The following is a 12,214-nucleotide window of genomic DNA, read 5'->3' as shown; positions in this document are numbered from 1 at the left end:
ATCATAAACCAGCGACTTATGTTGCACAAGAATCCACGACGATATCGGTTAGCAGGTGGCATTTATTTTTTCAGTTTCATCCAAGGCGGAGATGAGGCGACATGCTTATCAATATTTAATGTTTAATTCATGGCTCAAAACCGAGGCAAGCCGACACGCATTGCTAATGACAGATGTAATCATTTTTTGGCAATGCCAGCCAGATATTTAGCGAGCATTTTGCGAAACCCCCCTCCCGTTGGATATACATATATGCAAAGCTAAAGCTAATAACAGGAAATCCAAGCCACCCGATAACGAGCCACCCGGATTGCGCAATCCGGACGGAGAACTCACGGCGATCGGTGACTGATGTCCGATGTCCAATGTCCGATGTCCGAGGTATTTTTGGGAGCAGGCGTATTAATTACATCCGCCCAAAGCACACGGAATCGGGGATTAGCTGGCCTACACTGAGAAAAACCATGGCTACTATTCACTTTTTGGATATTTATTGCTTTAGGAAAGTTTATTAATATATTTTCATTTGGATTAAGATTTTAAATGCCTATCAAATCTATGTATTTAAATTTCAACTTTGATTCAAACAAAAATAAACAATTTAATTTGTAATTATCATACATACATTTTTAAATCTAAAAAAAATATATTTAAGATTTATTACCAAATGATGGGGTCTTAAAAGTACTGATCATAAAATGTTTATTACATTTTTTTAATTTTCAACTTCATTATAAAATATTAAAAATAATATAGTATAAAACCAATATTGAACTTATCCAAACACACTGTACATTTTTTTATTTTCTAAATTTATATTTTCAGAAATATTTAGAACTAATTTATTGTGTTTAGAAATCTTTTTCTCAAATAAATTAGTTTATTTAATTTATTTAGATTTAATGAACTAAACATGAGAATGACTGGTTCTATAATTCTGATTTTTATCACGGTTTTTTTGCTCAAATTATCTAATCATGGGAAAATTGATAGATATGTGTACTATTATTTCCAATTTAATCAATATAATTAATATAATCTAATCATGGTCTAATCAATGCATGATAATATGTTTTAGAATTGAGCCAAAAATAGCATAGTTTTTGACCAGTTTTCAGTATTTTACACATTTTTTTTTATTAACTAGGAAATGTATTGGTGCTACTAACCCTTGTATACTAACAGACGCCATTGTTGTCCAATATATATATTGGGGGCTATTTGTTTTTCCGTGTGTAGTTGTAGTCCGGCAATAACTCAATAAGCCGAATCTGCATTTTCGAGCGAAATGCGAACGAGGGGCCACAGCCAAAAGCAAAAGCGCAACTATCCGAAAATGTTGCGCAGCATCCAACACCAACTAACCCCAAACTAATGAATGTTGGCAAAAGATGATGGAAGTTCGACAATCGAAGGGGGAAATGGAAATGGAGATGGCGATGACGATGACGATGGAGATGGAGATGTTCGATCGTTGACGATGAAGATGCGTCGACTTGTTTTTGGATGGCTGAATGGGATGGCCCTTGTATAAAACGCGTGGCCAGGTCAATGGGGGCATCATTGATCGGTTGGACATCGAGGGCTCAAGCACGACCACTGTGAAGATGAATGTAAGCAGATTGCGTTTACTCAAGGCTAAGGATTACCATTAAGCCAAGGATACTCGTATATACCCAAACATTTATCAGTGATATCATTTTGACAAACCCCAATTTTTTTTTTATTGTGACTCAAAAATTGTGTGTTTTTTCCCGTTCTCGGTTAAAGTTCTTTGGCGCCCTTATTGCGCTCGCCATCTGTGCGCTATGTGGATTAACCCAAGCGGATATATCGCTCAAGCTGCGACAGCAGCAACAGCAACAGCAACAACAACAGTCGCTGATCACCAAGGAGCAATACTACAAGACGGGCAGTGGCTTCCAGGAGAGTAACTACGGCAACTCCGGCTATCAAATCTTCGAGGTTCACAATCATTTCGCGGGCAAGGGACCCGCCTATCTGCCGCCCCAGGCTCAGGGTCAGAGTTCAAGTGGCTCGAGTGGCTCAAGTCATGATGACAGCCTGGACTTGTCCTTCCTCAATTTTGCCGATGCTCCAGCCTCAGCACCAGCACCAGTTGCAGCTCCAGTTGCAGCTCCAGTTGTAGCTGCTCCAGTTTCCGTGCCCTTCCCTTCAAGCTATCAGCATGATTTCCAGCAAAAGGCAACGGTTTCATCATCTTCGGGCTACAGTGGACAGGCTTATCTGCCACCCACTGCTGCCACGCCCATTGTCCAGCAGCAGCAGGTGATCCACCAGCAACAACCTTTGATTCAACAGCAGCAACATCAAGTGGTGCAGCAGCAGCAACAACAAGCGGTGCAGCAGCACCAACATCAAGTGGTGCAGCAGCAGCAACAGCAAGTGGTGCAGCAGCAGCAACATCAAGTGTTGCAGCAGCAACAAAATCAAGTGGTGCAGCAGCAACAACATCAAGTGGTGCAGCAGCAGCAACAGCAACAAGTGCAACAGCAATATAGCCAACGGAACTACGAAGCGCCCGGATATCTGCCACCCACTGGCGCCGGGGAAGTGGCCCAGCCAGTGTCCAATTACCAGGCCACGCCCATCAGCTACCCGCAGCAACAGAAGGTTTTCCAGGGACCAACCTATCTGCCACCCGTGAGCAGCACGGCCACCATCACCGCTGCCGTTCAGACACCCACTAGCCAAGCCGAGTACCAAGCACCCAACTATCTGCCACCCCAGCAACAGCAGCAAGTGCAACAGCAACAGGTGCAACAGGAAGTGCAACAGCAAGTGCAACAGCAGGTGCAACAAGTGCAGCAGGTTCAGGTACAGGAAGTGCAACAGCAGCAACAGCAGCAACAGCAACAACAGCAGCAGATTGCTGTACAGGATCAGGGTCAGGAATATCAGGCTCCTGGCTATCTGCCACCTGGCTATGAGTACTCCAATCCCGATCAGCTGCCTCTATCGCTGACCCAGAGTGTTGCCACCTCGCAGAGTGTGGCATCGGCTCAAAATGTGGCCACCACACAGAGTGTTGCTGCGGTGCAGCCAGTTGCCGGCGAGTACCGTGCTCCTGGCTATCTGCCACCGGGCTACGATGAGCCACGTCCCCAAGTGCAAGGCCAGATCACCTACCAGCAGCAGCAACAGCAACCACAGCAGCAGCAGCAACAGCAACAGCAACAACAGGTGTATGCTGCACCCACGCAAGCAACTGTTAGCAATCATGCCGCCCTTCCCGATGGCTATGACTTTGTCAAGCCCGATAATGCCGAGGCAGCCATTGCCGAGCTGCACAGTCTGCAGACCCAAACCAAATTGCTGAAGCAGCAACAAGAGCAGCAGTTGCTCTTGCAACAGCAACAGCAACAACAACAGCAGCTGCAGCAGCAACAGCAACAGGTCATTGTTCAGTCGCAGTTGCAGGTGGCCCAGCAACAGCAATCCGCTGACATTGTCTATGGTCGTCCCAAGTCGCAGCAACAGCACCATTCTCTGGCTGCCCAAAGCACCCTGGCAACATCTACTGCTGGTAGCTACCAGCAACATTTCAACGCTCCTGGTTACCTGCCACCAGCAACTGCTTCCCCATCTCCAGTTTCACACGTTTCCATTCCAGCTCCTGCTCCATTGGCTGCTCCAGCTCCAGCTCCAGCTCCGGCTCCAGCTCCTGTTGCTCCTGTTGTCCAGGCAACAGCAACATCTGGCTCTTACCAGCAGCAACAGCAGCAGCAATACAGGGCTTCTGGCTATCTGCCACCAGCTCCAGCTCCTGCTCCTGCTTCTGCTCCTGTTCATGTTGCAGCTCCAGCTCCTATCCATGTTGCTGCTCCGCTTCGTGTTGCAGCTCCTGCTCCAGCTCCAGTTCGTGTTGCAGCTCCTGCTCCAGCTCCAGTTCGCGTGGCCGCTCCAGCTCCCGCTCCCATTCATGTGACCGGACCCGCTCCCATTGCCATTTCCCTGCCAGCTCCCTCCCCCACCCAGGTGACCCACATCCACTCGCTGCGCAGCTACATGAACACCGTGCAGCCCTTCGCACGCTATGCGCAACCAGTACGCCAGCAACACCAGCAACACCAGCACATCCACCATCACCAGCAGCAGCAGCAACAACAGCAGCAGGTGCAACATCACCAAGTGCAACAGCAACAGGTCATCGAAGTGGCGCCCATGTACCGTGAGCAATCGAAGCGACCACGTTTCTATGCGCCAGCCTATGTGAGCAATGTGCTGCCCCGCCAGCAACAGCAGCAACATCAGCCACAACAGCAGCAACAACAGCACCACCTGCACCACCATTACCACCGAGTGGTGCAGAGCCAGAAACTGCAACCCATACCCACGCTGAACCTCAAGGCACAACAATCGCTGCAGAAGTTCATGCCACGTGATGTCCAAGTGGCGGTGAATGTGGCCATGGCGGCAACGGCACCTGTCGTCGCACCACCCTCGCTTCGTGGCAGTTCGCGAGTGCGCACTGTACAGATCGTGAAGCCACACGCCACCCCACGGACCTTCAAGGTCCTCGAAATACTCGATCAGGCGGGCGTGAAAACCATCAAGATTCTGGGGGCAACCAACGAGCAGCCGCAGGGACGTCATCAGGTGGTCAAGGTGGTCACCCAGAATGCGCACAGTGGCGCCGAGAGTCATGTGCAGACCGTCAAGATCTACGATGATGTGCAGCAGCCATTGCGCCTGCAGCCGCAGAATGTGGCAGCCAACAATGGCTACTTGCCACCAGCTCGTCCCAGATCGCGAATTGTGCGTCAGGCATCCAAACCGCTGCGCCTTTATCCCGTTGCAAGCCTCTAGAAGATGCCACTATCACGGCTTCGAATGGGGGGTCAATTTGGGGGGGCTAAGGCCCAAGGTCACCTCCCCGGCACTGATTAGTTGTTAATTTCATCATCCACAGCGTTTACTTATATTTTTTTTTCTAAATACACACATATGCCCGTTTTTGTTGCCTCATTTCGCATGCATTTACCACTGTACCAATCGCATTCGAAATCAATTCATTTGCATGCAATAACAACCGATTTAAGCGATTCGAATTTCTTACCTAATAAATTTATACTTACGTAAAATATGTAAATAATTTGACTGTTTAATTTGTTGATTGGGGCGCTTGCTCTGGGGATTGCTACCATCTATCAGAGATGGCTGTGCAATTACACATAGATAACATTTTTTATGGTATTTTGCTGATGAACTGACAGTCATGTGTATTGACAATAATCAATCTTTTTAGGCTGAAGTTTTTATTTAGGCATTTAGCTATGTCCTTTGTTAGCCTTATGTCAAGAGTTTAAGCTAGGCTTTTGGCTTGGCATTTAGGTGGGCTTTTAGCTAGGCTATGTGTTAGGTCTTTAACCAGTCTAAAAGTAAAGAATTTAGCTATCTTCTTTCACGATTTTAGCTAGTCTCTTAGCTAGTCTTTTAGCTAGTCTTTTAGCTAGTCTTTTAGCTAGACTTTAAGCTAGACTTTTGTCAAGGATTTTGGCTAATCATGTGGCTAAAGCAACTATTTATTAAAAGAAATCATTAAAATAATTTATTAAAAGTGAAAAATCATAGCTAAGCGGGCATCTCTATGATGACAATGATCGCGGCGATGTCTCTGCTCTGTGATTAAGCATCCCAAAGGCGTGTCTTTCCCTCCTCACACTCTCTCCCAACGCGTGACCTTCGCGGTGCTTTTTATTGGGGTTTCGGACAGTGGGTTTTGACGGGTTTTCTATTTGTTTGCTTCCGCTCTGAGTAAGAGGCGGACAGTGAAAGGCCAGACCGGATTTAGGGCCTACACGTCTTATTTTCTGATTATTATTATTACCTAATGACATTTAAACTCACATCGCTTTAGAGCAAATATCTAAGGCTGCCCGTTAATGAAACTAGATCATACTGTTAATATCAAATATTATCTTTTAGTTTTATTTTTTACATTGTTTTGATGCTTAGTTTTCAAGAGGTGATCCGAAAGTAAGCTGCCAAGGCAAGATTGAATTTTTTCAATTTTTTTTGGCGTATACAAGTCATTGAGAAACTGAGTATTAACGCTATAAAATAATTACGGTATTTGTGAATGTACATTTTATAAATTTTTTTAAGTGTATATTATTTGAATGCATTTATTGCCTTATTGATGTATTCACCAGTGTTTGGACACCGCTCGATGACATAATTCCCATTTAAATGCAGCTAAACCCTGAGCCTAACAAAAACGATGACCCACTCTAATTTTTATTGAACCACCGATGCTAACAATGAAATCATTGAAAAGTTGTCGGGACAGCCCTGCATAAAAACAAACAATAATGTAAACTTTGATTTGAATTTTAAAACATGTAACTCAATACTTAATTCAACTTCTTAAAAAATCAAGTAAAGAATATAAATCAAATAGTAATAATAATATAATTGTACCTCCACGTTTTTTGTTTGATCATATTCAAATAAGCATATTTCGATCTCAGCTTTTATAATTTGTATTTTAAATAAACTTATTGCTAAGATTTCTTTGATCTTGAAGTTATTGTTGAAAATTTGCTATTGCTATATAAGGTATTGTTTGAAATATTATTATTAAATGTCCAATCTCTATTTTTTTTATTTCTAGTAAGCTATTGAAATTATCTTTTGGTTAGAAGAGACTTCTGTAATTTCCCAGTTTGATCACTAGACTTAATACTTTTACCAATTGGGCTTTAAAGTAAAAGTATGGGAACTAATTGTACCCTTTTTACCGGTTCTAAACCTCATTGAGTTACAGATAATTTTGGGTATATTTTTGTTTAAAAGAATCGTCAGTTATTCCGCAAATGGATACCTAGTCTCAATACTTCTTTCTATTTGGACTTTTTTTTCAGTTCTGATATTGATTTTTAAAATTTGGATTTTAAATAAACTAATTGTGTTATATATTTTTAAAATAATATAATTTTTGTAATATCCATGAGATATAATTGCTTTCCACCATAGTTAAAAGCTATAGACCAATATTTTTATGTTCCAACAAAGCTAAAATTTGTACCCTTTTCTTAGTTTTAACCCTCTCGAGTTATATTTTTGTTTAGACGAGACTTATTTTATTTCCCAGATGGATTCCCAAACATAATACCTTTCTATCTTTCCATTTTGACTTTCCTGTCTAGATCGGTCGTGGGACGAACTCCAGCCAAATGCCGCCCCTGTGGACACCCACGAAGATGGCGGGATCTATTTCGGTGCCGTGGCGGGTGCGAGGACTGACCAGGACCTCGAATTTCTGGACAATGGCCGCCAGAGCGGCTTTGGCCAGGGCCAATCCCAACCGCATTCCCACACACTGTCGCGGCCCGTTGCCGAAGCCCAGGAAAACGCCCTGCTGCTTGAAGCTCTTCAATCCGCCGTCCAGAAACCTTTCAGGCCGAAATACGTCCGGTTCCGGATAGAAATTTGGATCGTTGTGCAGGGCGTAAATGGGCACCATCACATTGTCACCGGGTCGCAATTTGAGCGGCACCGAATGGTGACTACCCCGCAGTTCGTACTCCTTCGTACAGGTCTTCGAGGCCCAACCGCCGGCAGGATAAATGCGCAAGCTCTCTGCATAAAGACTTTGGTATTCAAGGCCTTGAAAATAACATATCTATGTATATATACCACCCACCATTAAAACAGGCACTCAAATAGGGCAGGTCTATCAACGCGTCCAGATCCGGCAGATCCCCGCCAGGATTGACCTCCTCGAGTTCTTTCAACAAACGTTGCTGGCAGTCCGGATTGCGACCGAGCTGGAAGACGAAATATGATCAAATTTATAACTATATTTGGGGGCAATCAAAAAATACATTTAGCTTATACGCAACTGGGTTTCCTCTTTAAAAAACTAAAAACATGTCTCTTGTTATCTAATAGAAAAAAGTTAACAATGGTTTTGCACACATAGATGCATACATAAAACATTTTCTAAACAAAAATAAAATTAAGACGAAAGTAAAAGCTATTTAAAAAAGAAATAAGATAAGGCGTTAAAATGTGTTACAAAATAAACAAAATTTTTTTTACGTTTTTCTTTAAACTTTTTCTATGTCACTCAAAACAGAAAAATGTAATAAAAAAAATTTTTGAATTTTTCTAAAATGTCATTTATGAATAAACATATATTTTTTTAATTATTTGTTAGTTTTGAAACAGTTTGATCTCTCAATTACAAGTTTCTGACACCGATTATACAGATAGCGCCAACTTCACTTGAAGATTTTGACTGTCGAGATAATGTTCGTTTTTTTGTAACATCAAAAAATCAGAAAAGAGCTAAAACATTTTGAGCAAAAATCAGACGACATTTTAAATTGGAAATGGAAATGGGCAAATAAGCCTTAATACTAGCACATATTTTTGCGTTGAGTCAAGGAAAGAGAATAAAAATAGGGGGATTTTTATGTTTCGATCGAACTTAAAGCAAACATCGATTCATTTGGGAAAATGCCTTCCCTTAAAAAGTTGTTCCCATCAACTTACGAGCAGCAGACAGTGGGCAATGCTGTTGGAGGTGGTGTCCATGCCGTCGAACATGAAGGTCATGGCATGCGAGGCCATGTCCTCCTCGCTGAGATGGAGGTCCCTTTGCAGCTCGAGCAGGTGGTTGATGAAGTCGTTTCGCTCCTGGTGCTTGGACCTTCGCAGACGCAGTGCCTCGCTGATAAGTTCGCCAAAGAAGCGATCGTAGGACCGGGGAAATATCTTGGGCCGCAGTCGGCGCGGAAGATTTGGGAAGAGGCCACCGGCGGCACCGGCAATGGCCAATCCCTTATTTTCCGCGGACATCTCCTGATTTTGACGGACAACCGGCAGTGGATTATCGCTAAATGTACGCGCCTGGATACCCAGTACACAATCGAACAGGGATTCGCCAGTAAACCTCAAGCCGAGCTGTAAAAATTATGGACATCAAATCAGTGAATTGGTTTATACTTCCTAGCTTATAGAATAACAATTGTTTTCCAAAGATGTGGATTTAAACTCCCTGATTAAGAAAATTACACATACAATTTTTTTGCTGATTACATTTTTTAAAGTTTAAAAGTGAAAATTATTTGGCATCTTTTCATGTCTATTTTGTTTGCTATGTCGAGTTTCAAATTCATTTTGTTGGCAATAGAACGTTTTTCAACTTTTTTCGAACATGTTTTATGGGTTTGTTATATTGTTTCAAAAATGCACCTTAAAAAAAAGCCAATAAAACTGAAGTGATTGTTATCGAGTCTCAAGCAAAATATTGATTAGTAAAACTAAATAATCTATTGAATTTAAAATTTCATATCGCATATTTAAATACAAATATTACAATATTTGAATTAATGTTTAAAATAATGGATTCTATTTGCTTTAATTGCATTATATTAACGTTTAAATTTAATATTTTAGATTTTAAAATCTTTTTCGAAAATATTTAAATATTAAAGTGGTTGGAAATAAAAGCAAACAATATTTAAATTGGGTACACAATAAATTAATTTACTTAGATATTTGCTTATCAGTGCACCATTAAAATGCAGTTAACCGCTTCTAGACGAATATGGATCTCAAACAATGCCAATTGATCTCAGAAATCAACATTTATCTCTAGAGCAAATGATAGATTAATTTTTGTAAACTGGTGCATTTGAGATACCTACATCAATGACATCCAGCTCTTCCATCGACTGTTTGGCGATGAACGCGCACAGATCCCGACAGACTCGCTGCATGATGGCGTGGGTGGTGCGGATGCGACCGTTGGTCAGCAGCGTGGAGAAGACCGCCCGCTGGCGGCGCCACTCATCGCCCTCGAGCACAACGGATTGAGGGCCACCAGGCGGTCCTTGGCGATGTCCACCATCTTGGAGGCGTCATTGTCCTCAAAGTGGCTGAACGCGCTCACAAATATCTCGTTTACGAGGCGTGGCTCCAAAACAAGCAGTTTGGGTGCGCGCAGTAGGAAGCAACCCACATAGCTGTGCGTATCCCGGTACTGCCTGAAAAAAATTTGTTATACCCTTGCAGAGGGTTTTATAATTTCAGTCAGAAGTTTGCAACGCAGTGAAGGAGACATCTTTGACCCTATAAAGTATATATATTCTTGATCAGCATCACTAGGATAATCATGTCCGTCTGTCCGTCCGTCTGTCCGTCCATTTCTACGCAAACTAGTCTCTCAGTTTTAAAGCTATCTGCATGAAACTTTCCCAAAAGTTGTATATCTATTGCAGGTAGTATATAAGTCGGAACGAGCCGGATCGGACGACTATAGCATATAGCTCCCATAGGAACAATCGGAAAAATAAATGAAAAAAAATTAAAACTTTGCTGTTTTTTAATTTTTTTTTTAGTTCTTCGACATATAGTAATGGTTAAATAATTAAGAATTACGTTTTAAATTTTATCAAAATCGGACCACTATATCATATAGCTCCCATAGGACCAATCGAAAAAAAAATACAAAAAAAATTATAACTTTGCTGTTTTTTAATTTTTTATTTAGTTCTTCGACATATAGCAATGGTTAAATATTTCAGAATTACGGTTTAAATTTCATCAAAATCGGACGACTATAGCATATAGCTCCCATAGGAACAATCGGAAAAATAAATGAAAAAAAATTATAACTTTGCTGTTTTTTAATTTTTTTTTTAGTTCTTCGACATATAGTAATGGTTAAATAATTAAGAATTACGGTTTAAATTTTATCAAAATCGGACGACTATATCATATAGCTCCCATAGGAACAATCGAAAAAAAAATACAAAAAAATTATAATTTTGCTGTTTTTTAATTTTTTATTTAGTTCTTCGACATATAGCAATGGTTAAATATTTCAGAATTACGGTTTAAATTTCATCAAAATCAGACGACTATAGCATATAGCTCCCATAGGAACAATCGAAAAAATAAATAAAAAAAATTTTAACTTTGCTGTTTCTTAATTTTTTATTTAGTATTTCGACATATAGTAATGGTTAAATACTTCAAAATTAAAATTAAAATTAAATTTCATTAAAATCGGACGACTATATCATATAGCTCCCATAGGAACAATCGAAAAAATATATAAAAAAAAAATTATAAATTTGCTGTTTTAAAATTTTTTTTAATTCTTCGACATATAGTAATGGTTAAATATTTCAGAAATACGGTTACATTTCATCAAAATCGGACGACTATATCATATAGCTCCCATTGAATTAATAAAAATATACAAGATAACTATGTAATAATTGAGCTGCAAATTATCATAGTCTTATTGTTTTTAAACATATACGCAAGTAAATCATAATTTTAACGTTTTGAAAAATATTAATATAAATATAAATATATGAACTTCGGCTTGCCGAAGTTTGCTTTCTTTCTTGTTTTTATAAATTTTTAAAAATTTTGTTAAGGGTTTTTTGACGGTTTCGACAAGGTTTAACAATTTCGAGCAATGTTTTTTTTTGTTACTTGACAAAAATAACATGCACAGCTAAAAGACTGACTGTTTTGTCTTGCTAATGAATCCACAAATGGTTTCAAAAAAATACTTTTTTTAATTCGGATTTTTTTTAAGGTGTTACATTATAATTTTTGCGAAGATTGGACAAAAATCAATTTTTTTAACTGTGAATGCCAATTAATTGCAAAAGTTTTGACGAATTCGAAGGACATACATTCATGCATTATTTATAATCATTACGCTCCTTGATTTTTTCTATTAAATACAATATTTGAGAAATCACAATACCCACATGTAGATATCGCGCATGTCCATGGTGAAGTGCTGGCGTGGCCACACCATATTGGGAAAGGAGCCCAGGAGGGGAAGGACCCGGGGCTCTAGGACTCCGCGCCGCCGCCAGTGGCCAAAGTTGGACACCAGGAAGGCGTAGATCAGGCCCAGCAGCGTCGCAATCCCCAGCAGCAGCGATCCAAACATGACGGCGATCCCACGAAAACTGAGTGGGTAGAAACTAAATCAGATGTGCGGATTCTGGGGGAGATTGTAGCGTGCTTCTATTCTATTTCATTTCTCATTTCGCAATGCCCTTTGCGTGTGTCTGGGAATTATGGGGGTGTCATTATCGAATTAACCAACGACCTGCTCTTATATCAGAATAAGTAAGGAGCTGTATTATATAGTCGACCGTTGAACTTTTATAATCCGAAAGTTCGTTATATGTTTATATTATGATATAAA

At 40.7% G+C, this 12,214-nt stretch overlaps 2 protein-coding genes across 3 annotated transcripts; one reads left to right on the top strand and one right to left on the bottom strand.

The window, feature by feature from the left end:
* Positions 1-1,553: 1,553 nt before the first annotated feature.
* Positions 1,554-5,098, top strand: LOC128264226 (uncharacterized). 2 transcript variants are annotated; one of them, XM_052999607.1, is made up of 3 exons: positions 1,554-1,613; positions 1,771-2,802; positions 2,869-5,098. In XM_052999607.1, exons 1-3 carry the CDS (start codon positions 1,608-1,610, stop codon positions 4,828-4,830), a joined length of 3,000 nt encoding a protein of 999 aa, XP_052855567.1. In that variant the 5' UTR covers positions 1,554-1,607; the 3' UTR covers positions 4,831-5,098. The 2 variants fall into 2 exon arrangements, with proteins under 2 accessions (XP_052855567.1, XP_052855566.1); XM_052999606.1 differs by having other exon boundaries at positions 1,771-5,098.
* An 886-nt stretch (positions 5,099-5,984) lies between these two features.
* Positions 5,985-12,001, bottom strand: LOC128264227 (probable cytochrome P450 28c1). The gene is given in 6 exon segments (XM_052999608.1): positions 5,985-7,605; positions 7,670-7,793; positions 8,524-8,934; positions 9,681-9,841; positions 9,844-10,019; positions 11,766-12,001. Coding segments are annotated over 6 exon segments (1,497 nt in total). The 5' UTR covers positions 11,954-12,001; the 3' UTR covers positions 5,985-7,168.
* Between the last annotated feature and the right edge of the window lie 213 nt (positions 12,002-12,214).

The sequence above is a fragment of the Drosophila gunungcola genome, unplaced genomic scaffold (assembly GCF_025200985.1).
Source record: "Drosophila gunungcola strain Sukarami unplaced genomic scaffold, Dgunungcola_SK_2 000060F, whole genome shotgun sequence".
NCBI lineage: Eukaryota > Metazoa > Arthropoda > Insecta > Diptera > Drosophilidae > Drosophila > Drosophila gunungcola.
The sequence above is the reverse complement of the archived record's forward strand: the minus strand, read 5'-3'. Positions and strand labels throughout refer to the sequence as shown.